General features: G+C 46.3%; 2 protein-coding genes and 1 long non-coding RNA gene across 6 annotated transcripts in view; 1 reads left to right on the forward strand and 2 right to left on the reverse strand.

The window, feature by feature from the left end:
• Positions 1–6,552, reverse strand: part of LOC100746743 (synaptogenesis protein syg-2) — a 23,695-nt gene extending 17,143 nt beyond the window's left edge. For 2 of the 4 annotated variants that reach the window (XM_024369265.2, XM_024369262.2), the window contains exon 1: positions 2,314–3,867. In XM_024369265.2, coding sequence (XP_024225033.1) covers positions 2,314–2,329 — 16 coding nt within the window. In that variant the 5' untranslated portion in view covers positions 2,330–3,867. Of the gene's footprint in view, positions 1–2,313; positions 3,868–5,645 lie in introns of those variants that run through there. The other 2 variants (XM_024369266.2, XM_012388449.3) reach the window with 2 other exon arrangements.
• A 1,775-nt stretch (positions 6,553–8,327) lies between these two features.
• On the forward strand, positions 8,328–11,421 carry LOC100746862 (ecdysteroid-regulated 16 kDa protein). Its single transcript, XM_003491312.3, has 4 exons — positions 8,328–8,555; positions 9,978–10,282; positions 10,498–10,707; positions 11,278–11,421. Exons 1-3 carry the CDS (start codon positions 8,477–8,479, stop codon positions 10,582–10,584), a joined length of 471 nt encoding a protein of 156 aa, XP_003491360.1. The 5' UTR covers positions 8,328–8,476; the 3' UTR covers positions 10,585–10,707; positions 11,278–11,421.
• Positions 9,573–17,301, reverse strand: LOC117151952. The gene is made up of 3 exons (XR_004462132.1): positions 17,292–17,301; positions 17,182–17,184; positions 9,573–9,730 (listed from the first exon to the last, which is right to left on the reverse strand). It is a non-coding gene; the product is annotated as an uncharacterized LOC117151952 (long non-coding RNA).
• Between the last annotated feature and the right edge of the window lie 10,243 nt (positions 17,302–27,544).

The following is a 27,544-nucleotide window of genomic DNA, read 5'->3' on the forward strand; positions in this document are numbered from 1 at the left end:
TCGACACAGCGTCGAGACAGTCGGGGCGCACCCTAATCGCGGACCACTCTTTCATCGTCTCCACGAGGAGGACCCCATGGTTGACTCGATCGAGTCTTCGGAAGTAAGATCTAACGACTCGTGCGGGAGGATGAGTCACGCTTGCCCTATCGTGACATAGCTGTATTATTTTTATGGTGTTTTCGCGTGGCCACCATGATTCACGAGGCCCGAGGCTTTTCCCTTCGAGCGACGTATCCGCCACTACTATCCCCCTCTTCGATGACCGAGTTATATACGACTCTCTCTCGCGAATGAATCGTTCAAACTCCCAGAGCGATAGCCCATATGGAATCGTATAGTCCGCCGCTGCTAATTATTCCAGCCGGTGTGTGCGGTTTCGTTTAATAGGAAACATTTGTTAATACCGGAGGGAGTTCTCGCTTCCTAGCTCGTACATTTTCAAGGGCATAGCCTCTAACTAGCTCTTTGTCCAAGGACAAATTATTTCCATTCTAGAAACGCAGCTCGAAATCCGTTTTCATTGACTTCTGAAAGCGTCCATTTCTATTATAACATGTACGTACTACGTACATATCTTGGTTTTCAAAGGTTTCGCGAACAGGATCGCGTACATTCCCGTTTTTGGTTTCTACGTAGGGAACGAGAATTATTTACTAAACAAATACAAATTACAGTCTAATACGCCGCCTCTGTACGCCAGGGACGTCGTTTAATGGAGAAATCGATTCTCGTTTCTAGTGCAGGAAACCAACGTGTAGTATTCCCGGGGGTGTAAACAAAAGACAAGAGCGTATCACGATAACTCGACGACAAGCATGGAACAAAAGCCGAGTTACGTTGTCGCTGTTTTAATCGATTTGTCGCAGAAAGAAACGAAGCGGCACCGCTTTAGCCGAGCCCTAATGCGTCGATAAATCTGGAAATGCTGGTGCACGTCCATCGGATTCACGCGTTTGTTTCGGCCGTGAACACGTGTGCGCGCACGCACGTGTCTCGATTCCGTCAGATTTCCCGTAGGCGCCGGGCTTTTTTCTTCGCGCTTAGCAACCGACTTTTTTTTCCTTTCTGTCGAAATTCGAAAAACTACGTAGGCAAACGCCGTTGTAAACAGACAACGGGACGATATCATCGAGAAAAGGCTAGGAGAAAGCTAATTCACCGGATGCCAGAAAAATTCCTGACCGGCAAAAAATTGGACCTGTACCATGGGAGAATTGAATTTCAATGGAGACAGCGGCAATGGTTAGCGACGGCGTGCAGGAAATCTTCGCCTCGCGAGAATTAAAATGCACTTTAACGAGGTCGCGTTGGCACATCGACGTCGACGAATTTTCGACGTCGTGTCGCCGCATTGAAAAAGAAAATTCGCGAGAACTCGTGGATTCCTCTTGAATGGAAATGGAATAATTTCAGTAGGATCGTTACGTATGCGCGCGGTCAACGATCGTCGCTGGTGCGCCTGTGGAGAGCGTCTAACGTCAACTAAAATTATTACGGAACGATTATGCGCAGCGAAATAGAAAGGAAAAATGACGCGCGAAACGAAGACAGGAGAAAAAGAAAGGAACGAGAGGAAGAAACAAAGCACGACGAGAACGAGGGAGAGGCGATTCAACGAAGATGCCGTTAATGTTGTTCTCTCTGTCGAACCTTCTGGCGCCAAGAATTCGACAACGTCGAATTCTTGGAGTTTTTCGGAGAGATATTGGCATTCTTCTCGCGTTCTAGTTACGTGTCTCGTCACTGTGACTAAATTGGACTTATAGCAAAGGAATTTATTATTTTTCCCATGGTTAAACGAGTCACGATAGCTTTCAGAAACGTCTCTTCGAAACGGAATCAACGTGTTTACTTGAGAAAATTTCGCTATTGTGTCACGGACATTTGCGTCGAACGACACACTCGTCCAGGCAGATAAGCGAAACGAGTTTAGGGTCTCACTCGCGACTATACTAAACGAAATGTTATGTAATTCTCGCGCGCGAGGCCGGATGAAGGAAGGAAAGGCAGCGAAAGCGCCCAGTCGATTGTGACTCGCTTCCCTCAGCGAACGTCTTGAGCGCGAGCGAACGAGCTAAAGAGGGAGACTCGAAGAGACTAAAAGGAGCGGGTTGAGATCTAAGAGAAGCTGAGCGGAGGAACGTCGCGATTTTATACCAGCTTGGACAAAACATTTGCCAGCGAGCTCGCCAAAATAGAGGCATGCACCTGTCCCGTTAGAAAACGAAGATTTCTCTCTTCGTATCTCTTCGCCTCCATCTCTATCCTCGTCCCCTCTTCGCTCGTCTTTCTTTTCCTTTGCTTCCCTACCTTCAACGCGCAGCATTTGTTCGTTTTCCCTCGGCCTTGCTCGCTTCGATCGTTTTTCCTCTAGTCGCCTCTGCACCGCGATATTTCTCCCTTTTTCTTCTCCATTTTTTCCTACCCCTTCCTTTCCCTTCTTTTCCCTCCCCTTCCTCACTCTTCTCGACGATTCTCTCTTCGTTCTCACGACCGTTTTCTTCTACGCGCCCGTCTTGTATCTCCCGCGAGCGACATCTCCTTTCCCCTTTCTCGCGACGTTTCTTGTTGCTCGTGCTCGCCATAACGCTATTTCCGTCAGGCCACAGTGAAAACGTCGTAAGTCACTTAATGCTAGCTGGACATCGAGCTTCGGATATCAAAGGCTACGGTTTTAACGAGCAGAAAGAACACCGGCTCGATGTATGAAAACGATAACGAATCTTTAACCTTATTACACCGGTTACAACGCCACGAAACTTCTAGCGTACGGTATATTAGCATATGTGTGTACGTGTAACATGCAGACATAATATGTACATATTAGCTTCGACAGATTACCAGCGTAGATTCTCTTCTCTTCTTCTCGACGACCTGACCATTTAGCGACCGAATCGCTCCGAGCGACGTAGTTATCGCAATTGTTTCATCGATCGTAGAACGAAAAACGCAGCGAACAATTTTTCGCGAAACGCACCTTTTAACTTTTTTCATCGCACACGAACGTAGCGTTCGCGACGCGCGATTACTAACGCTTTATTCTAACGCGCGCAATTAGACGATCTAAAATTCTTGGATGTATTCTGCTCGCTTTAATCCAGAAGAGACAGACGCGTGGCTGCAACTTGGCCGGACCGGTTCATGAAACAGTCCTCTAATTGTTCACGAACTTCGCGCTTATTATAGGGTCTCGCGTTTCAAAGGAAAAACTTTGCCTAAAATGAGATTCACGCGAATGACGAGCCAGTTTCGAGTTCTGTAATACAATTGGACGAAAAGTCAGGACGGAAAAAAGGGGTTTGGTTTCGAACATGGCCTTCATTCTTTCTAGTCGAAAAGAAATTCTTTCTCACCGAGCCGAGACAAGCTAATAATATAATAAGCTTTTGTTTGACAGAAAACACTCCGGTCACGTTAAAAACCTTCTCCCGTCGAGCGTCCTATGGGAATGGGACCTTTCGTCTTTGTCCCTTTTTCCGTGCAACGATACGTTTCAACGATAGGCTGTCTTTCTTCGACGAGTTATCGTGGTGCCGGCGAACGGTATCAGTCAAAACATAGTATGTATCACGTGGCAGCGATCCTCGTCCATCGTGACATGGGAAATTCTTTCGAATTCAAGGACCGATTCCATCGAAGGGAGAGAAGAAGGAAAACAAGACCGGGTCGTTTTTCTTTCCCCATTGGATTCGAACGTAGAGATTGCTCGCGCGATCCTCGTCGAAGTTTAAACTCTTCGTAAAATATCTTCGCGTCGCCAAAATTTGAATCGCTCATAGGTTAATATGCGGAGCATCTAGGTCGGCTTCCGTAGATCGTGGCGCCGTTCCTGGAAGCAGTTGGTTTTGCGGTAACGTCTCACGCGCGAAGGTCGCCGCACCGAAGTTTCATCTCATAACATTTCGCATCTCGACTATCTCTCTCTCTCTCTCTCTTTATCTATCTATCTATCTATCTCTATCTCTCTCTTTTTGCAAATGCGTTACTAATTCGTCAGGCAAAGAAAGAGTGTTCGCGCAAAAACTCTCAACTCCGTTCGAAGGTGGCATAGAACTTTAGACGCCAAGAGAATAACGAAGAGTTGGCGATCGCGATGCAAAATACGAGGGGATCGTAGAATACATCGGTATCCAAATATAAACGACTAAACGGTTCGGTCTACGAGCCGTCTGGTTATTTATCCCGCTTTCCCGAGATTATCCAGGGAACCCTTGACAAAGGCTGTTCCGTTTGTCTCGTAGGGCCGTGATTTTGATTCGAAATGAAGACAGCCGCTCGTTTTTATTTTGACGAACACGCTTACAACATCCGAATCTTGTTTGTTTCTTTCGACACGCCAACGTACGTTATCCTCGATTTTGTTGATGAAATCGCGATCAGATGACGCTTTATTGCTTGATTGACGTTACGAGATCGTCGAGAGGATGGAAAGGCAGACCTTGGCGCGACGTTTATCTAAGCATGAAAAAGCAGAGCAGGAAGAAGCAGCGTGGGGACTCGTCGAAGCAGCCTGTTAACGTTCCTATGAATCTATTTAATTACTAATGTCGTTGGCGAGTTAAGTAGCGGCGTCCATTACAAAAGCATTTTCCAACGACGATATAATTCGTGTTACTCCGTTTAACAAGTACTCACGACGGAGGGACGCGTGAGATATCGGCTCTGAAAGAGGTTCAGATGGTCGCAATACCATTTACGCGAGTGCCGGCACGTAGTTGGGACCACGAAAGGTAAGGTTACTTATAAATACATCCTGTTCAAAAATAGATCTCGGACTGGCGCAACTGCAAACCGCGAATCGTTCAAAACGCTGCCGGATATTCGGACAGTTTGGTGGAAACGTTCCCTTTGACGAAAGGAATCATCCATCGCAGCAGCCAAGCCGTCGACGATGCACGTACTTTGATCGATTTTCAAAATTGCTCGGTGCAAGATGTGCCATCGTCGAGGTGTATCCAAACGTCGTCGACTTCGATCCGGTCGTTCGCATTCGTTCGAATCGCTATTTTCTCGAGGAGTTTCGTCGAATAAACTTGCCGGGTCTACGGGCATTGTCTTTTTATAGGTAAATGCTCTAATGTCGGCAACGTTCGTCAGAGGGTTGGTAAAAAGCTTTTAGAGCTGAGAATTTTTTCTTTCCGACAGCCACTCGTACCCACGCGTCCTAGATACCTTTCTCGTGCCGGATGCAGGTTTTCAACTCCGTAACATGCACCGTTATAAATCAAAAACGCCCGCCATTGGTTCGTTTTCCTTCTAAGGATAAAAAGAACTGCGAAGAAGGCGGGCGAAATTAACGGACAAGTAATTAGTTGGCAGAAAATCGTTCGAGGATGGTTGAGAATGATACTCGGTATGAGATGATCTTTTCGTGATTTTATTCCGTATCGATACAGGTACCTCGTAATAGTCGTGCAACTGCAAATTGAAATGGAGTTAATTGCGTTTATCGAATAATGTGCAATTGCTGTTATCGAAGTAGGAGCGACCAATGTGAACACAGTTTGATATTTCGCTCGACGATGGAATCTCGAGTGGCATCTCGCGAAAGAAAATCGTGTAACGGAAACGACTCGTACTTGCGTTTCTGTATTGGCAGTAGATAAAACAGATCGATTTGTACTTCGTAAGAAATGTTTCACCATATCTTCGTATTTTGACGGTTCGTCGAAATGACAACTAAATGTGTAAATCCAAAGGTATTCAGGTAGCATGCGTTCGAGAGAAGTTTTCACGGCCGCGGGAAACGTTACCAACATACCGTAACGGAATCGTTGCCCGTTGTCGGTGAATAATACGGCAGAGGTTCTAATCTCCGACGCTTTTCTCGTTTATCGAACATTACAAACGCAATTTCGTTTCTGTCGTGTGATCTTTGGCGTCAAACAGTGTCGTATTTATGCAAGTTAGCACTATGCAACTCATTGAACCGCAATGGAACCGATATCGTATCTGCGACCGCGACTTAAAAATATGTACTTTTGCGATTACGTACTATGTTTGCCTATGCGTCAGTTTGTTCGTGCCTCTTCCAACCGACCAATTCGTAAAATCTATGATGACCGATCGAATTTTCGACTATTCTTCGCTCCTCCGGAAACGTTTGTCTTCTTCCTTATTCACGTACAGATGTTTCCAGAGGATCAAAGTTTCACGAGAAATTAAGACGTAGCTACTTAGCTGATAAAAGCGAGCTCTAGTCCCTTGCACGAAGTTCTAATTAGTGAAAATGAGATAATTGCCTTTGCAGAAGCTATAAGAGGAAAAAGAGATCTTACAATGACCAATTGCACGTTCTTTCGATTTCTTTTATCCTTTGCCACACGAACGTAGAGAGAAGGAAGTTGTTCGATCGTATTGCAAAGATTCAGTTCTTTCACTTGCACTTTTAACAATTTTTATATTCCATTGATCGACTGTTGGATGAATATATTTACGTGAGCGACGTGTTACGACGATCGATTTGTAATAATCGAACGTTTAAATTTCTCCAAATGTTTTAACTCGTAAAGAATAACTTCACAGCCTGAAGCTTACTTGTCCGATATGGAGTTCCGAGCGCATAAGTTTCGAGGACTGCTGACGCGATGATTTCATTTACATAAAACATGCATATATATGTATGTATATTGCGGTAAACACAGTTGCCCGACTGAGGCGAAAGAAAGAAATTCCGCAGTTTTGTATAAAATAACAAATGAAAAAGGTGTTAATGCAAAGATCGGCGGGTAGGAAAGGTGTAACTTTGATACGGAAACTCGGGGTTAAGGAAATTGACCATGGAGTTACTTCGGACTGATAAATATGCGCGCAAAGACAAACAAGTCGATGTCCCACCGTGCGCGGTCTGCATAATTATTTCCACGGCAATGTTTTTTGCAAAGCGTTTCTGGGAATCGTATCGCGTTGTGCCTCTGATTATAGGAACGAGGTTTTTATCGCTATTTTTATTATTTTATATCTTCGCATTACATATCGTCGCGTCGTTCACTTTCGATCTGAGAATGCGACGTTCATCTTTTACAGATGTCATCTTCCGATTTGCTTCTGCCCGACGACTATTCCGTCGTCAATTTTAAATCGTACAAGATGCACGGACGACAAACGCAGTTTCCGTTGAGCACGCAACCACGCGTTTTTAAGTCATCATTGTTACAATTATTCAATCAAATTGTTTAGAAACTAGTTAACCTATCGGATCTGCGATGCAATCATACACCACAGTGAAACTTGGCTATTCTTGGCCAACAAATCGAATTTCTCATCTCTGTGTACCGAAAAAGGAGAGAACTGGCGAACGTGCACGTTGGGAAATTACGAGGCTACGATCAAGGTACCAGGAAGTCGAGATCTATCACGAAGGACTCATCAGAAATTCTTTTTTCCTTCCACAAGGTTACAGTCGCTAGCCTCTTCTCGTTTGTATTCTAGGCGACTTTCTACTTTACGACCTGCATTTCGTGTCCTCCGATGACTCGTGTCTTTACCATTATCACGTAGATACGATTATTATTTCCTTCAAACAATAACTTGATACCGGAAGAACGAACCGACGCGACGATGAAGCGAGGCTCAAGCGAGTTTGTACCTTTCGCTATGTTTGTTTGCATTCGAAGCGACGACAACGTGATTTTCAGGAGATCTGTAACGTTGTTGTTGATCGATGTAACGTAGACCGATCGATATCTCTATCTATATAGATCGCAAGCACGCAACGAAATTTTCGTGTTTGAATTCCTTGAGAAAGAACGAGGAGACGTAGATTTCGGTGCAACGAATTAATGGAATCGGAACGTTGGAACGCTTTAGGTTTACCGTCATTAATCGCGGGTCATTCTCGTAAGTGGAAACTAGGAATTTCATTTGTTGTAAGACCAGAGAAACGAAATACCGTTGTTAATTTCCGGTGCTTTGTTCTCCGCAGCCGTGTCGGTTCGTTTCATTTCCGTTCGCAAGCTACACCGCGCTACTGGTCCGAATTGATGACCGACAAAAAAGAAAAAAAAAGGAAAGAAATTAAAGATATCGAGAAATGACAGGGCATGGAAACGACGCGACGACCGATAGTAGCCCGGCTAGCGTCATTTCACGTTACGTGAATGGCGTGACCGTCATCGAGAAAGCGATAGACTTTGCGATTTTTCGCGAACGTGATTTGATCAGAATTCGATATGCACGTGCTCCTGACGTTGCATCGTCCTCGTTGCCACGGTCTTCCCTCTAAGTTTCATAAATTTATGGAATCCCTTCCATTCGTGGCGCGATTTTCTCCTCCTATCCCCACCGGGAAGTCTGCCTTCTCTGGGAAGGGGAATCTATTTAAAGTGAACTTTGACGAATAGCCGGCCATAACGTTACATCCCGTGGTAACTCTCAGTCGAGAGCCGGACTTGGGCCTGATTGAAACGAGCGAGGACGACCGAGACATATTTTCCCAGAGATTCTTCTTCGAGAACGCAACACTTTCACCGAGATGCTTAGGGGAATCATTCTCGTTTTCGTAGCTCTGCTCGTAGTTGCCAGTGCGACCGAAGTCAATCAATGCGGCACTGGTAAGTACAAAAGAATCGACTCACCATTGATCTAGTTACACGCTGTTTGGTAGAATGGCACACTATCAGTGTCAACGCGCGATGGTTAACTTCATCGATTTACACGAACAAAATTAAGATGTTAATTAGGAGTTGGATGTTAAACGTCGATAATATTTCAATATTTGTGTATTCCTCTTAGTATGTGTTTCTAGCTTTCGTTCAACTTGTAAATATACACCGCGTCTCATAACTATGAAGCTTGATCTCAAATTTTTGGAATTCTCGTACGTTGTAATTAGCACCATTGACCGAGGATTTTCATGCAGATTTATATTTTTAACAATTGCACTAATGAAGTGGAACTTAAATAGGGACTTGGTTTGCCTATTAAAAATTATAACGAGTATTCCATTTCGAATATTTTATATATTTTTGTATAGTACGCGCATTCCGTGCACGTTTCCACCTCTAAATCTTCCGTAAATGCATAAAAATTCATCCGCGGTCTAATTATCATAAAAAAGAGCGTATGAGAAATTGCTAATGAGTGTTTGTGGTATTTTATATCTTGTGCTTCTGTGAGAATTGAAGATGTTACGACAGTTTCATACTGATGACATACGGTGCATAGAGAAAGTAAAATAATGCCAAAAAGTTCATGGAAATGTCGTTTAATAAATTTGTTCGTTTAAATCGTATAATTTAACCATTGTGCAACGTACAGAAATTTCTCAGGAAATTTTTGTGTGTAATTCGATTTTTATCGCACAGAAACTACGTGGCAACTGGTTTTTTCAATGTACGCTTGTTATGTCATGCGATTTGTTCCAAGGCAACATGAAAAAGACCATCGTTCGTCCAAATTCTATGTATAGCCATTCACTGTCGCCAGCGCATCTCCTACTTTTTGTATATATTTACGCAACATATTTATCTGTGATAGCCGTATGTGATCGGAAATTATCGGTTCGTACAAACACGGATAATGTTCTTGTTGTCAAGACAACAATGAAAATTTATTTTGTTCGATAGCGATGTTACACGCGTTACATATCTTGTTTCGATAATGATTTCATTCGTTCGAATCACTACAGAGAAGAGAGAGCGTAAAATTGTTGTAACGTTGTAGATTCGTAACGTTCGACGTTTATTGTATAAAACACGATACACTTAACCGCGTATAACTAAACGATCTCGGTCATGATCGACGAGTTGTGAAAACTGGATCGGATCGTTGTATCTTTCCTAATGCAGACATCGTGTGCGGAGGTTACAAAACATGGAAAATATTTGTTCGTGAACACGTGCTAAGAGATTCGTTCGATTCTAAGAAAAGGAAACATCAACGGCGTGAAATTATGCAATACGATTCCGGTTTGCGACTTGCGACATACGTATCAGAAATGGAATGATTTTTCTAACCGATGAACATGTTCGTAGGAGAAAAGTTCGAGGATTCCAATCAGGTTAAGATAACCGGTTGCGACGTGCCACCGTGCAAACTGAAGCGCAGGACGAAGGCAGCGGTCGAACAAAAGTTTGTACCCAGCGAGGATGTCGAGAATGTAGTAAACTCAGTGAGCGCCGCCGTTGTCGGAGTACCGTTGCCGTTCATCGGCGTGGATGGGACGAGTGCATGCGACAACATTTTCAAAGTAGATGGAACTCCAGCGGGATGCTCGCTGAAGAAAGGCGTTGAATATATCTACAAGCGAGAGTTTCCTGTTTTGCAAATTTATCCAACGGTAAGCGCTGACGTAAATATCGTCTAAAAATTCATACGCTGCTCGTTAATCGAGCAGATTAAGCATTATCATAACCAGTAGGCCGATCTAGTAACCGTCGATATCGTGATCGAGCCAAGTCAGAGACGATTTCGTAACCTGCATAAAAATAGTAAACTTTATTTTCTTGTTACACGAATACGACTACGTATTGAAAGGCATACGATGTTTCGCAGATTTCTATGGTTATACACTACGCGTTAATGGATGGAAATCGCACGGTCGCGTGCTTCGAAGTTCCAGCGAAGATCACCAATTACTGAGAAGAGCTAGTCGTTTCTTCTGTGAGGTCGTGTCGAAGTTGCAGAGGTCACGGAGATGCGCCTTTGTATCGAAAATCCATGTACAATAAGATAGACAAGGTGGAAGACACACAGAGAGAGAGAGAGAGAGAGAGAGAGAGAGAGAGAGAGAGAGAGAGAGAGAGAGAGAGAGAGAGAGAGAGAGAGAGAGAGAGAGAGAGAGAGAGAGAGAGAGAGAGAGAGAGAGAGAGAGAGAGAGAGAGAGAGAGAGAGAGAGAGAGAGAGAGAGAGAGAGAGAGAGAGAGAGAGAGAGAGAGAGAGAGAGAGAGAGAGAGAGAGAGAGAGAGAGAGAGAGAGAGAGAGAGAGAGAGAGAGAGAGAGAGAGAGAGAGAGAGAGAGAGAGAGAGAGAGAGAGAGAGAGAGAGAGAGAGAGAGAGAGAGAGAGAGAGAGAGAGAGAGAGAGAGAGAGAGAGAGAGAGAGAGAGAGAGAGAGAGAGAGAGAGAGAGAGAGAGAGAGAGAGAGAGAGAGAGAGAGAGAGAGAGAGAGAGAGAGAGAGAGAGAGAGAGAGAGAGAGAGAGAGAGAGAGAGAGAGAGAGAGAGAGAGAGAGAGAGAGAGAGAGAGAGAGAGAGAGAGAGAGAGAGAGAGAGAGAGAGAGAGAGAGAGAGAGAGAGAGAGAGAGAGAGAGAGAGAGAGAGAGAGAGAGAGAGTGTGTGTGTGTGTGTTTGCACGAGAAAACAATCTCCATGGATAGAACGATTCTCATGTAGTTATGTTTATGGACGAGCTTCATCAGTATATGCTGTTTGCGAGTAATTGTAATTATTAATAAAAACATTTATATAGCTTCGCCGCGACATTCCTGCGCATCATTCTCAATGGACTATTTTTTTATCGCAATCGTCGTGATTCTCTTTTGAAACGTCTTGAGATTGGTCGATTTGTGAATTAACTTTTATCGCCTAGGGTTAATGACCTTGATAGGCGGCGAGCGGATAACGAGTAAATAGGAAAGCCAACATCGTCGGGTCACGATGAAGTGGGACTCGTGGAAAGCGTCGATAACATAGGGAACTGGAGGTTTCGAGTTGGCAGCTACTGCCGCGCACGGGTAACTAGGAAAATTGTTCGGAAGCCCGTGGACCTCTCCGATGATACGGACAGCGAAAGTTGGAGTTGCATCGTGGAACCGCGGTGAAACCACCGATACCGCCGTGAAAATTAATAAAAAGTGCAGAAAGATGATAACTCTCGTAAACACTTTTGCCGGGGATAACAATCTATTCGATAAAGAAGGGGAAAATGCATTTCAACGATTCGACAAATCGTCAATGCCCATTGCAACAGATTGTTTTCGCAATAAATCTTTTTACGCAGATTATATCCCGGTAAAACATCGAAACATTGCTTTCGCTATACACGTTCTCGGATATTTGATTCGACTGCAAATTTGACGAAAAATCGAAGGGGCCGCGATAACGAGTTGCCGGCACGCGGTATTTACAGTGGCTTTCATAAATTGCGATCACTGCGAACGATCTGTTTTCCCCACTTGGTTATTTTCCTCGCGCCGTATCTCATCGCGAATTACAAAAGTAAATTACTACTGTCGGCTGATCGATAACATCTCTTCATTAATAATTCAATTACAAACTGTTCTAACGATTAGACGTAGTCGTCGTTTATTCTGCCGCGACATTTACCTGTTTTTATCGTCGAATACGATTTAGTTCGAAGCTGGTTCGAGGCAACGAATCGACGATTAATCGGTGTGGCTCACCCTACTTTCGAGAAGCTGGTCATTTTCGAAAACTGATGCAAAGTTTTCTGAGTGGGTAGCTTTTCTAAAGATCGAGTAAACGGTATTGCGTGAAAGAAGGCGGCGCTCCAATCTTCGGTCCGGATCTCACGGAACCAAAACGTTTTTACCCATTCGCGTTGCGAGGCCTGCGAGGCTAATGGTCGCGTTAATAGCGGATTTTTGTGTGTAACGTCCCTCGATCGAGCCTCGAAGAGTCGCGATTCTCGCGCGAGGCTGTTGTTCGTGCCAGCCACTATGTCACGTAATCCCATGCTGCGTTCCGATCGAGCGTGATTTTTCTACAACTGTCACGGAAATGTGTGTTAGGCGGCGATAGCGAGCCCCGTGTCCAATTAATTTACCCCTTCCTTGCTTGACCGTTGTCCATCGGTAGAAATCGAACGTAATTTCGAAGGAGAGAATAGCGGCGCCGGAACACGCGCTCGCCTTTTTAGGACGTTGCGAAAATTAAAGGTAGATGTTATTTCGAGTCTGTGCGCTCTTATTTGGCTGGATTTTATCGTGAAATTTTCAGTGCGTTTAAATTACGTTGGAACGTAATATACGCGACATGGCCTGTGCGCGGGTTCATATGAAATTCATCGCATCCGCTACATCGTTTGGAGAATAAAAGTGAAACGTGAAATATTTATGTCTCGTTCGAGCGACAGCTTCCGTATCGATAATACGTACTGCAAAGTACCGATGAGCGCGCAATGTTGCGTATTCGTAACTTTGACGAGGAAACTAAGCCAATCGGAGATTAAGAACCGAGAGATTGCGAGATAACGAGAACAGGCGGAAAGATCGAATTTGCCTGTTAATCTTTCGTCAATGGTCTTTCCGTCGAATAAGCTGCACGTGATCCGTGACGGATAAAGTCATTATCGTGAAAAGATGGTGGCGGTACTCGCATAACCGGGCAACTCTTTCGCGTTTCTACACGTTCACAGATACGATCGTGGAGTACGATACACGTACGCGCAGCCTCGAGTAAGCCATTCCCTCGTCGAAAAGATAGCTTTCAGAAAGCGCGAGTGGCATTCCTGCCTTTCAGAAGCTTTTAAGATGACCATGATCCGTGACACCAGTCCGAGAGCATCTGCTTCCTCATCCGCCTCCTTCGCCCCGAGGTCTCTCACCCTATTTCGATCTCTTCCGCCCCGCTGACCCTGTCCCTTGCCTCTCTCCCTTTTGCCCACCCAGTTTGCTCCCAACTCTCCTAAACCACTGTAAACCACCTTCGACACCGAACAAAAAGCGAACACTCGTCCACGGATGACCGAGTACGCGTAAGTATCTTAAACGCGACTGTCGTAAGCTTCGTCGTTCAACTTGAACTAAACCAGCTTGACCATTCTCGCCTCGATTTTTTCTCTTTTCGCTCACCGTTCTTCTCTTCTTCTTTCTCTTAGACAGTACGTTTCCCAAATTTTTGCGCGCCTTTCACGTAACCTTTGAATTTGCGATTTCGAGTCCTTCGCGAACACCGAAGCAATCGCAGTATCCCACGAGAAACGACCTCGGAATATTTGTGCACGAGAAATTGATCGTTGATTATCGAATCGTGAAAACATTCGAAAGAAAAATACAGAACCGTATAGATAGCTATGGCATTCGTCTATACATATTATAAAGTAGCTATGGTTATCGTTTTCGAGAATGTGAGCAAGTACACGAGCGGAAATTGTTCTTAGCTGCTTTTCGTTGTTCGTTCGTGCAGTTCACAAATGTTGTCTATCGAGTCTCGTACAGATTCGATCATAGTTAGAGAAATATCAGGCGGAAAGCTTTGCTACGATGACTATCGTCGATTAAACGATGTATCCACGTGATTAGCTTAGACTCGTATTCGCGATCGAGAAGAAGATTGCGTTACAGTCTTGGAATCGGTGACCGATCAAATTTAGGATAACTCCGGCCAGGGAGGAGGTCGGTGTTATCGAACAAGGTAAACGCATGTGCGTGGCATTCCGCATCCGTTCCCCGGATGTTTACCAGCACGAAGTTCGCACTATTCGAACGCATATTCTTTCGGCCGTAGGACAAAACGTCCTTTTCTGGTTTGGAATCGGAGTAACGGGATAGGCACGGTGTACAAGTCGAGCCCCTTTCATCCCTTTCGCCCCACCCGCAGCTTTTCCTCCGACACCTCCACCTCCTCGGGAGGCTTTGCAGGCTGCGCGTCCGTCGCCGCGCCGTTTGCTCGTCTTCTCCGTCAGTGTGCCGTCCGCCGTCGGTCGAGGACCACGTGTTACTGCGTCGTGTGGACGCCTGCGCCGTCGGGCTACCCTTCGCACTATCCTTCGCGCGCCTTCTACACCCCTTTACCCTCCGCGCGATCAAGATCCGTACGAAGTCACCGCACCGTGAGTGCTTAGTTACCGTCTTGTCGGAGCACGCGTTCGTTTCCAATCTGTTTGTCGGAGACCTCGGCCAAGAGACTGGACACGGTTGGTTCGCGCACACGTGTCGATTCCCTGCCGATAGCGACAGAGACCTTTCGACGATGAATTATCGCGTGTACACTCGCGATAATTGCATTCTCGCGTAACTTTCAGACTTGGAACGGATATCTCGGAAATAAAGGTCGGTCGCCTCGACGCTTCCGACGAAGGCCGACGAGATTGCAAAGAAAAAGCGCGCCAAATCGAGAAAAAAGTAATAGGACAGCCTTCTGCTTACTGGATGTGCAAACTTGGCGACGAAGCGATCCAGCGATGGTTGTTCTCGCTGAATCTTCGCAGAATCGATTTCAGAGAGTTCGCGGCCATTGACGAGATTGCAGGCCTGTGCGCGGTCCCTGTCGTTGTTTGGACCTGTTCCAGGCAAACCGAAAATCTGTGGCAAGCCAACGTGATGGAACGTCTCCGCAGTGCTTCGTTTTTCGTTTGGATCACCGGAAGAACGTGTTAAAATCGGCGGACGATCGACGGATCGATCGAACCTTATCGCGCCCAGCGTTTCTGGAATCTGCTTTTCACATCCTGCAACCAACCATCTCGATCTTTACGTCGATCGGCGATATGGCTGGAAAAGATCGTAACCCTTCGTAAAGTCGTCAGTGTCACCAAGAGAGGCTTCTGCTTAAACGAGAACTCGCAACGCCAACGACAAAAATTAGATGTCCCGTAAAACGTCTCGTGCAAGTGTCTCGTCGATCGTGAAGAACCGTAATCGGTTTCGCAAAGAATCTTCGTAGCAGGTGGAAGTGGTGGCCCGTGGCAGACGTTGGAAACGGATGCAACTGGTTCGAAGAACGTCGCTCCAGACATCGCGACCGAGGCGACGCTTTTTTCCAAACAACGCTGGTCGATTGTGCGGTGAATTTTGCGGCCTCGGTGGATATAGCATGGTCACCGGTGATTGTTGCGGATATCGTGCTCGTCGTTGTAGGTTATTGGCAATAGTGGCGCATAGTTAGGTCGAAAGTGCGGTAGATTTTCTAACGGCACGGAGACTGGCACGTTGATGTGCAACGCTTTAATAACGGGCGTACAGTGGATGAAAGAAAGAAGAGAGAAAAAGAGGAAAGCGCGGTGCTTGCGGTACGTGGCTGTGGAGGCGGTGCCGCGGCAAGTTTAATTAGTGTTTAACCAAAGAGGAAAAACACGAGAGTCGGTGGATAGAGGAGATCGGAGTAGGCCAAACGTTAACGCGTGAAATCGTTGCCACACGCGGTGAAGTTTCCTCGAAGAGAACATCGCGTTTCGACATCTCGGTGGACAACGACGCGTGCATCGTTACACGAAATGGGATTTCGGTGGTGTTGGAAAGATGCGTGACTCGAACCGATTTACGATGATCGTCGGCGAGGACGCGAACGGACACTGGAAATTAAGATGAGAGTGCGAATAGATCGGGAATAAATCCGGGTACCGCGAGAAAATGACTTAACGCGTTACGTACCGCGAGGGTAGCAACAGATAGAACGAAGCCGTTCTCCGTGGCTTACCTTTGCTTTGGCTCCGAGTGCTGGGATTTGTGACGAAGGTAACAAGGAATAAACAAGGAAAGAACATGTGGAGTGTACTGTTACTCATTGGACTAACGAAGGCTGTTCCCTACGTCGCTGGTATCGCTTCCACCGTCGACGAGAAATCGGGTGAGTCTCCTCCCTTTTACCGTTTTTCGCCGCGTTCGTCGCGTCTCTTTCCATTCTTTCTCTTTCGTTCTTTTCGTCTCTCTTTCCCTCTTCCTGTCTCTCTACGCTAGAAGCGCAGCTTGCACGTAATTCCTGGTTGAAACATTTTCAGAAAGTGTCGGCGGCGGAAAAATTCGTCCGTATAGGTATCGTGACGTGTAACAGGGGAAGCTGTTATTTACAATAGTCCGGCGTATCTGGGACGGACATTCGCTCGAGGCGATGCCCTGTAGTTTTTCCCAGCGCGTACGAAAGTAATAAATCGATGAATCGGAATCGCGTGTTACATACCCTCGAATGCTTCAGCTCCGCCAACGCCAGTCGTTTATCCCGGATTAGAAGTTTCCGGTCACTAGATTCTTCGTCGATCGAAGATCGGAAACGTAGCGAAAAACGTAAAGGTCAGCGACCCGGCCGCCTAACAAATTTACGCGCGATTCCTGCTTCCGTGCGCTTGGATCTCACGGCGGACTAAAATCGCGGAAAGGAGCAGTCGATACGTATTTCTTTGTACCGATGTTGCTCCGACTCTTAAGGATGCCATTGCCGCATGCGTTGACATGCCGAAGAACGGACGTACCTCAATTTGACAGAGTTACAGCTCCATCGCGAACCTATAGCTAGGCGTTAATTTAAGATTGCGCGTGAATTTGATAATCATTCGCGGCAATGACCGACTTCGAACCTCGGTCGCGACGTCGCAATTAGCGAGATTGGAGAGATACGCAAGCTTCGCGGAAACGAATTTACCCGGCGATCCGAAAATAATGGGAAAGGGGATAACGCGTTTCGAGATGCCGAGGCGGGATGAAGTTTCTCGTTATCTGACGATTGAAAACTTAGGTTTGATCGACGCTGAGTGTCGCCACGCGACGTCTTCGGTGCTCGCAATCAGATTCGTGCCACTTGTCCTTTGACGCGCGGTTCGTGTATTGTCTTCGACGCGAAAGTTCTCCGACTTGGAGCATCTCCGTTCAACAGCGCTCGGAATTCGATTAAAGCGGAGCGAATCTCGCGGTTGAATCGGTCGTCCGATCGATCCGATCTCCGAGACGCTGCGATTCATGGAATTCCGATCGTTCGTGACCGCGATCTCTACGAATTCTTTCCGTCTATAACTGCCGTTCCTCGTTCATAACGTTCGCCTAGAATTCTGTTTCGCGACGACGATGCGAAAGAACCGCGAGTAGCCGAGAAATGTTGGAAAGTGGGTCGCGCGCGTGTCGAAGGAACTTGAACGGAAGAAGGTGACGCGAAGAACGGAAGTTGTCCGGTGTAACGGGTAAAAGCCGCTTGTGCAATTTCGAAAGTTAAAGGGTTCTCAGGAAACACGTTCCTCGATCTTACGAGCGTGTCGTCCGGTCTGTAGTGGTTGGCTTGGTAAGCAAGGTCAGTGCGCAGTAGCGAGGCGGGGCGCCACAACGAGTTTGTCAGTGATCGCGAATTCGCGAAGGCTGGGACGGTTCTCGGTGCGGCCGCGCGAGCTGCTGCGAACGCGCCGACGGATCGACCTCGTTATTAATTATTGATGCTACGGCAATAATTCGACGCGGTAATAATGATCGAAAATATGATAGCGCGGAGATATACGTGGCGACGGGTCTGCCATCGTCCCTTGCGCGATCTACGGTAAATATATTCCTGTAACGCAACAATTATCGATGGTATCGTTTATTATTGCGCGTTCGTCCAATTCTCGCTCGGATAAATACTAAAGCGACAAATTAATATTACCGCTATAGTTATCCGCGGGAATAATGAAGCCCTTTCATTAGTCGGTGGTACGCATCTCGTGCCAAGAGCGACGCGCTCGATTACGCATTACCTCGTAAGTTTCGTTTTTACGCCGTGCTCGCTGTTTGTTGTCGAGGACGTTGATCGTTTTAACCGAGGCGAAATCGCGTGCAGCGAATCGTTTCACGTTTACCGAAGGAAAGCAACGTCGCGCCGTCGGTGTATCCGTGTTGTTCGGAAATGGACGACGTCCCTTTTTCATTCGCATGGCGCGCGGACGGACAACGCTGGGTGGAAATCGAAATGCGAGGTCGTGCGTGGAAACACGCCGGAACTGGCGCGTGGTCGAAAACTCGATACGACCGAGAGAAGAGCGTGCTGGGAGTATCGAGGGTTCGTCGACTTTCTTTCCCGGGAAGGTTTAACGAACCGATCCGCTGCAGTTTCCTCGCCGCGGCCGGCCTTCTTCGTTTCGCTCACCGGTTTTCCCGCCTTGTTCTTTTTCTCGGCTTCTTATCCGTTCGCGCAACCCAACTTTGACTTCCTCGCGGTTACTTCATTCCTTAATTTACCCCTCCCACTGGTCGGTCATGGACGCTTCTCTTGTACCATCCTCTTTCTCCGAAGCCCTTTCTCGCCGACACGGTTTTCCTTTCGCCGCAACGTCGTTCTCCCTCGTTTGCGCCAATAAAATATCCTTTTTGCCTCGCCGTGTCGCGTCGGCGATGGATGTGACGATGCTGAACGAGGGACGAAGCAACCAGGCTACAACGAAGCGTTTACGTCGTTGCGATTGTTTCTTCGCGTCGCCGATACCTTTTGCGTTAATCGGCGTTTTTAGATTCCTCGAAGCACCGACGATTTCTGCGGTAGAAAAATATGCCACACACACGCGTTAAGGATTTCTCTTTCGCCCATTTTCTTCTCTTTTTCTTCTTCCTATGCGCTTGTTTCCGCTGCTCGTTATTTATTTCCCGACATTTGGCACGTCGCTGTTCCGTCGAAACCGCATCGGCGAAACCGATTTCTTTTCTCTCGCGCGTTTCCCCCGTGACCATACTCGCGAAAAGCAGCGTGCCGGTTTTGTTGATTGTATCCGAGCGATGAAAAATTTCCCGAGTATCGCGAAGCACTCGTTCGCTTGTAATCCAAAGCGACGCGGCGCACCAACCTGTCCGCCGTGGTCTAAGCTTGCGCGATTTAGCGAATATTACGGACAATAGGAAATGCGAGTCGTAAAACGTCGACTCGTCGGTAAGAATCGCGCCAGTCATGGCGCAAAAATCACTGGGCAGAAACGAAGTGCGCCGCTTTTTAAAGGTAACCAGAAACATAAAAACGAAATGTCTATGGTAGTAGATGATCGCGATAAAAATTCCTTTCTCGCACATTTGCTCGGAAATTTTTAATTCATAGACATCCTTCCATCTGCTAATGGATCGTGCTCGATTTTCATTCGATAGTATTAAAAAAAAAAAAAAAAAAAAAAAAAAAAGAGGGGAAATGGAGAGAAACAATATATGTAAATCCTGTAATTTCGAATATTGAAATTGTATCCGATACATAGTCAAATCCTGTCGTTCATTGATCGGTCGTGTTCGCGCAATGACGTTCCACGTAACGAATATAGGCGCGTCGAAAATGGAAGAGCAAATAAATTTATCGCTTTTTTCGCAGGTACTTTGGCGTATTTCGATTTTTCCAACTTATTTATGCAAGCTTTCATCCTTTTTTCTTGAACCGTTTACCAGCCATATTGAGATTTGGCGTCGTTTTGTCGGTGGAATACGTCGAATCCAATATTTCTCAACGTATCTCGACGCGACGCCGGGTGCATTGCCACCCCTCTCCCTCCTTGATTTTCACAGGATGCATCTGGGGGGTTTAAGCGTGATCCTGTCGTGTCGACAGCTACAAACGAGACGTCCTATAACAGTCAGCATCGAGGGAGTTTGGACCAAGGAGCGTAGACAATTCCTTGCTGCGAAATTGCGCGTGAATGTCTCGATTCTATTCTCGTTCCTTTTCAACTCGCGTTGACGTTGACCGTGTCGCGGTTTAATCGATAACAGAGCAATTAATCAAGCAGCTTCTATTTTCCCGAGGAAACTCTTTGGTCTTTATCCTTTCGAGAACGTGAAAGAAACCTCGACTTACGTGTGCATTTTCTCTTGATGTCGTCGCGATATCGGTCACGTACAATGACCTTTCTGACATGTTTGCACATGGTTGAACAGAGTTCGCACTGAAACTGTTTCAGGTTATTTTCTATCGGCCGATTCTCCTTGTGTCGCGTCTCGATGAGAAAGAAAAAGAGTTACGGGCAGCGGGTGTACAAGTTACTATTGGGTTAGCAACCAAGTGATTGCAGATTTTGTCATTAGGTGGTAATGACTTAGTTGTCAATTCGATAGTTCGGTTTTGTCCCGATGGATTCTTGCGAAATACGAATTTAGAAGACCTTAAAGACGATACTATTCCAAGTTTTGCCACTTACGAAATAATCGCGATAAAGACGACGCGTAATCGCGCGAATAGTTGCCGCGCAACGATATCGGCGATTCGATGCGATCGTTACGGTATATTACAGGTAATTATCCTGCTTGGAGAATCTCATCGATGGGAATAGTTGGCGTTGCGTCATCGGCGAGCGTTCTGTCTTCGAGTAATTCGCTTTAGATCTCCATTGACCATTGACACTGTTCGATACTCGACTCGTCGTCGGATTACGCTATGTACCAATGGAACAAACAGAACGATAGAAGGATTTACAGGTTGTTAACGGGAGATTAATTTTAAATTTGCTGGAATGTCGATACTCTGGCTTCGAGTAGCTCGATTCATCGTCGATTCACGATGTTTCGATTTTCCTTTCAGACTATCGCGAATGATTTTCTGGCTACTCGCCGCTCTCATAAAACAAACTGCTCTCACTGTTTTCATGTTCCGTTTTCTTGGTTCGCATTGACCGCGCAAAATATTACTTGTATTTACTTGGATAATGGATCGTTACTCGTTCTCAGCGTCGCTCCAATCATCGGAAATCGTTCGATAACGAGGCGAAAAACCGGTGAAAGTATGGTCGATCATCGATTTCTTACCATCTTCCTCGGTATCTTGGCTAGCGCAAATACTGAACTAGCGAAAATGTAGTTTTTGTCGATTATTCGATGGACTTTGCGCATTCCACGGATATCGAACCGGCGCATCCGGCCTTCTCTCCTTCGAGGAACTCTCGCAGGTTTTCCATTGCGGGCCAGTTTAGTAGCTCGCTTTTCCCGCTCTGGCAACAATGCTACCAACGGAGATTCATGGCTCGCGTCGGGAAACGAATATAAAGACAGCGAGAACGGAACAGATGTCGTTTCGCGATCGATTTATCTCGAGCTATCGTTAATATCGTTAAAATGCTCGTTTTTCATCGGACAGACGTGCGGTGCTCTTGTGGGTCGGTGGCAGCATCGTTGGTTGCCGACGGGAGGAAACGATATTACGAATTGCCGTGAAAATACCACGACTGCAAGCTTCGCACGATATTTACGCAGCATTCGCCCATATCAGTTCGCATCAAACGATAATAAATCCATAACGAAATTATTACATCGCATATGCAAATATTTGCTAGCGCTGTTAACCGTAACAGAAAATTATAAATTCATGAGAATAAAGTAGTGCATTAATTACTCTTATCGGTAGCAACGAACGTACGTCCAACTACTCTGCTCTGAGCATCCGTATATACTAATTTTCTCGAGATTTATCGAATTCCTGTGTATCGGCGATCGGTGATTGCAATACAATTTCAACCGTTGCTGGTTGAATGGACATGTTCCATCGGATGAATGCTACCTAGACGGATCTGCGAATAGACTAAATGCAAGCCTCTCATAACTAAAACCAAATAACATTTATTCACTAAGACCTGCACCGAGCACTAGAACTAACGTCGCATCTATATTAACCGTACCGCCGAGGGTGTCGATCTTACGACGCTTAGATACTCGACTCTTGCATCGTCCTGATTCGGGTATTTATGCCGTAAACTGAGGTACGCGTGGCTGTCTATTGGCGCGGTGACATCATCCTTTATCCCGCGCGTATGAGTCTCCACATGCAATCCGCACGTGGAGTCCGTTTGACCGATCCGCGTATACAGCGTGCATCCGCTTATGTTCCTGGAACTCGCGGCATCACTGCCCGATGCAAATCTACGAATAGATCTGCGTATGAATAGAGAAACTTGTCGAGAATATAGGATCAGACGGCGAGCGTTTTTGAAAAGTCAATGGAACCGCGGAAGCGAAGACGACACGCGTGAAGAAATTTCGGGTGAAACTGAACGTAGCGTTAAGAAGGTAAAAATGTAAAATGAACTTTCGTAGTTATTCCAAGCGGTATTTCTCAAGCAGTTGAAAAACGCTACTCGCGCCCGCGTCGTCCAGATTAGTCTCGTTATCGGTTTTTGAAAGTCATGGAATCGCTCGTGCCAGCGAAGCGTCGCGAGAATAAGTTTAATTTAATAGAAAAGAGCGATTAGACTCGCCAAAGCATCGGATGTCGTAAACTTGAAACGCTTATTACCACGTATAGGCACTTTCACGCGACAATCAGATTTACACGAGTCGATGTATTTACAGATTCGATCCTCCCATGCGTCAGCGACGATAATCTCGACGATATCGTGTATTTTAGGGGAACGCCTCAATACGGAGTGTGAGTGAGTCTGGAAACGGTGACGTATCGTAGTGCTTTTCGTGGTGGTTTTCTCAGAGCGTGTCGCGGAACGGTATGGTGGGTATTTAACAGCGCTCGCCACGTGTGCTATAATGTAAAGGCAAACACCGAGAACGGTTTGTCTTGGATGGTTATCGGGAGAGTTTTAGGAGGTTGGAACGAGAGGAAATTTACTAATTTTTGAATTACGTGGCACGGTCATGTTAGTTTTCACGTGTCACGAAGCCGTCTCTCGCTCTTATTCTTTTTTAACTCGAGTGTTATCGCGCGTGTTCGACGACGATTAACACCTGTTTTTTTCTGCCTACGATAGGGCAATCTTCGCCTCGATATCGATCCGACATGGGCCAGGTTGGTCGTTACCGCTCGAAGCGACTCGGCTCGATCCGACCCGACCCGACTCAACTCAACTCGACTCGACTCGACTCGACTCTACTCGTACGATCTAGCGCGAAACGCACGCCCTAGGATATCTGATTACATCGTGGAATAGTCACGAACCGAAGGCACGAGTCCGAAGACGTAGCACGAATTCCAACGACTTCATATCTCCGTCGTGAATAGCGCGCGCTTCTTATCTGACTTAATAAGTTGATTGCGACGTCTTGCGAGAAGACCAACGATGGTTGAAACGCGCTCGCGGAACGCTCGCGACGATCTTGATTCAAAGTAATCGAGGCGATTTACGCGTGGAACGATTAAGGGGACGTAAATGTTTTCGCTAGATTAGGCTTAGCTTTGCTGCTGGCTGAACGGCGACCAATTTGCAATTACGGAAAGGCCTCTCGTTAGAATAGGCCGATGACCTACGATAATAATGAAAAATGACTAGAGAGTCGCGTAATAGGTAGTCATTGTTCGTAGCGATAACACGACAGATACGGGGTGTAACGTTTGACTCGATATATCCCCGCAGGATTCTTGCGTGCCTGTTCGTTCGTACCGGCTCCACGGGTCATCCATTTACCAAATAGATGACTCCTTAGGGACTGATGCTTTTACCGAAATCCAGATTACGCGCACCACCGTTAACGATTAAACCTTTTCGCTAGCTTATTCCTCCGCTTTCTTTATCCTCCCGTCTCGTCATCCTCGCCTCGTCCCCTTTTTCTCCGATTTATTCTCGCGTGCGATGCGTCTCCTATTATCTAGTCGATGTTCGTATCTTGGTCGATTTCCTTCGCGAATTGTAGACTCGATAGCGAAAGGCCGAGCGAAACGAAATCGGTTAGTTCGTTGCCCGTTTCAGTAGAGGCCCCTTAACCAACTGGAAAAACGCGCTCGAACATCGACACCGAGTGCCGGTTCGACGTTAAAAAGTAGACCGATTCCCCGGAGGAACCGTTTTAAACTTTTAATCGCGCTTCACGACTCTTTAACTATCGGCCATAACTTCGATTTCGTTCGGCATACGGTTCTCATCGCGTCCTTTCGCCAAGAAAGGACTACCCGTTCGAGCTTATTCCGCAAAACTTTGCCTGGCAAAACTCGAAAAGTGTAACATATTGATCGTCCGCGGTATCGAGTAGCCAACCTGTACAGCATATTTATACACAGCGAATTTTATAATTGGCCACCGACCGAATCGTTGCAGTTCCGCGTCCAACTTTCTCCATCCGGCAGTTTCACGAAAACCACCGACGCAGATTGTATCGGGAGCCCGATGGCGGTTGCCAATCGAGAAGGAAATTTCGTTTTTCCATGAAACTCGTGCTCGCTGCAACTTGGTTCCGCCGCGGTGCTATATAGCCGGCTTCTCCGCGCAATCCCGTCTTGCGTGTATTTTTCGCGATACTTTGGGATCCGCGTTCTCCTTTGCCTCGTAACCATCGCGTCGGAGCGAAGCGGAGAAAAAAAGGAGCTGGAATAAAGCTGGACTGGGTGGAAACTAAAGGCGCGTAAAAATCGAGGAAAAAGACGACACTGTGGATTTTTAATTTAATTGGATGGCGAGATTTATTCTTTGATTACGCGGCAGCCCGACGTAATTAAACTCCGTCCAAAGTATTACAACGAAAAGAAGCTCTCTACGCTCGTTCTCCCCCGTCCTTATGTTTCTTCGCGAACAATTTTTCTTGTTTCTTTTCGCCTACGACTTCTCTCCGTTTGTCCGCGCCGGTTTTCCCCGGTGGTTTGGATTTGCCACGCGCGTCTAAATGCAAACCGAGCGGAGCCAGAAGCCTCTAAAGGTAGCGGAGAGGAGTAGCTTCGTCGACGACTATAAATGCGTCGTTTCGTAAGTGCGAATTATTCATGATGTGTAAGCACGTATCGTTTTCGATGGATCGATGTTGACGGTGGTAGTTAAAGCCAAGGTAATACGTATCTGGCAATATCGGAGTTGGTAGCGGAGGGTTAGGGCTCGTTGAATTTGAACATGGCATCGGCGTTTCCCTACTTTGCCGCGGCGATAACCGCACCGCCAGATTGATATTGTAGAGGCTGTAATACCGGCAATCGCGGTCACGGCCTAATATCATACGTTACTCGCAAACGCACGATATTCAAAGTACCTGTCGAAAATATGGATATCAGAAACCGTATCCGGGAAAGGGAAATAATACGCGCGCCAGTTGCAAAGCTACTCTCTCTTCGACCATATCATCCCGCGTTCTGCTTTCCTCTTATTTCGTCTTGGGATCTTGGCTTTCAACTTTGGTCATAGTAAAATATCGACGGTGCAATTTTGTGCTTTTCACGTTCGGCTAATTCGCCCTCTATTAACGTTTTAAGAAGAATAACGCGATAAATCCGACAAACTAGATGCGACGGGGTAAGACTGGGAAAAGAAGGGGAGGTTGAAGGTCGGTAAACAAGCGTACATCAATGGAATGGGTGGCAGGTTAGTAGGGTAAATTGCTTGCGGTTGAAAGCGGTAGGATCGGTAATGGAACAACATGCGCTACGCGCGAGTATGCGGAGGAGGGGCTGCGTATCCGTCTACATTACGCTGCATAATTCATAGAGTTGTCATAGACGCGAGAGGCGGATAATGGTACCGTACTGGTCGTGGCCCCATTGTCCATGGTTAGGTGGCGTCAACCAACTTGAATCCGGAGGATGACGATTACGACGAGGACGACGGCGTGGCCGACTTGTCGCGTCGCGTCGTCGTCGAATGTTCAGGAATCACGCACTGTGCTCTCCGCACCGTGCGCGTCGCTGTCTGTTTACACAATGCGATTATATTCCCGTATTGTCGAGGCCAAATTCAGCTCTCAGCTGGCCGCGTTTACCCAGCTCCAGTGTCGCGGGTATACGTCTGCGTACGGTCGCCGCGGTCCCGGCGTGGAGAAAACGCTGTGCCGTCGAAATGGGTCCGTATCTCGTTTTTCTTTTTTCGCCTTCGTAGACTCGTTTCTGAGGAATAGTTCCGTTTACGTTTCGAGAAAGGAAATAGGAGAAAGCGATCGAAAGCGATCAAAACTTCCCTTCAAAATTGGACGGTTCGATCAAATAAAGACGAACGGGTGTTGGTGCCACCAACGGTTTCAGCTAAAAGATGGATCGATCAACGTTGGTACCGCCGACGGTTTCCGCGGGAAAAATGAAAGACGGGTAGGATTGCCGGCTTCGCACTTGTAATTAAAACAGTGCCTGGACATAACTCTCTTTGCAGCTATGGTAATTAACCGTCCGTCTACGCTCACACACGTATCGAGCTATGTATAAATTGTATAATACGTAAGTATGTAGTGGCGTTGCGTCCAGGAGGTCGATTGATGTCGCGCGAGCAATTAGAACAGGCGACACAAATTTTAATCGGTACCAGTGTTTCTTCGAACAATTGTTATATCAGTTTTGTATTGTCATACTTTAGTTCTATTAATTATGGTCATTGTTTATTTTGTTGTATCGTTATTATTATTATTATTATTAAAATTTATTGAATTTCAACTGAATGAATACAGTACATACATTGACGTCATAAAACAACCGGGGTTTGGTGTTTCGCGAAATTAACTCTGAATTCGTATAACGGGTTCGATCCAGAAGGAAATAAGGAAGGAGACGTGAATTCGTTTGCGAGCGATCGTCGAGGGATAACCGCGGTTAGTTTCTGTTTTAATGCGATTTAATATGTGCATCGCACGACGAAGCATTAATTGCAATTTGTTCGTTGAATGCGAGATACTCGTCCAACTAATTTCAACTTCCCTGCATTAAATGCGCCGCTGTTTCCCGACCAATCTCTCTTCCTCCCCTTTTCCCTCATCCTCCCTTTCGCTCAATCTCATTCTTCAATTTTTCCATTTTTTCGTATTTATTTGGTTCCGTGGCTGGGGTCTCATTCGCTGTGACAGAGTTGTTAATCTCAGGGATTCGGCGTATCGTGGCCGCTGTTGCTGTATCGATTCATCGTCGATATCGTCGTAGAATCCGAATCCAGTCGAAACAAGGAACACGAAGTTAAGTTGCATCTCGGCTTAATCTTGATTTCCCTCTACGGTGCGCAGCAAGAGTTAGGAGAAGCGGCAAGGGGTAGCTTGCAAAGTTTTATCCAGTCGCGAGTCAATAATTTAACGATGTTCGATAGCCGTTCATATTCTACGAAACGAATCGGGGTAA

This window comes from Bombus impatiens, unplaced genomic scaffold, assembly GCF_000188095.3.
Source record: "Bombus impatiens unplaced genomic scaffold, BIMP_2.2 scf_0548, whole genome shotgun sequence".
NCBI lineage: Eukaryota > Metazoa > Arthropoda > Insecta > Hymenoptera > Apidae > Bombus > Bombus impatiens.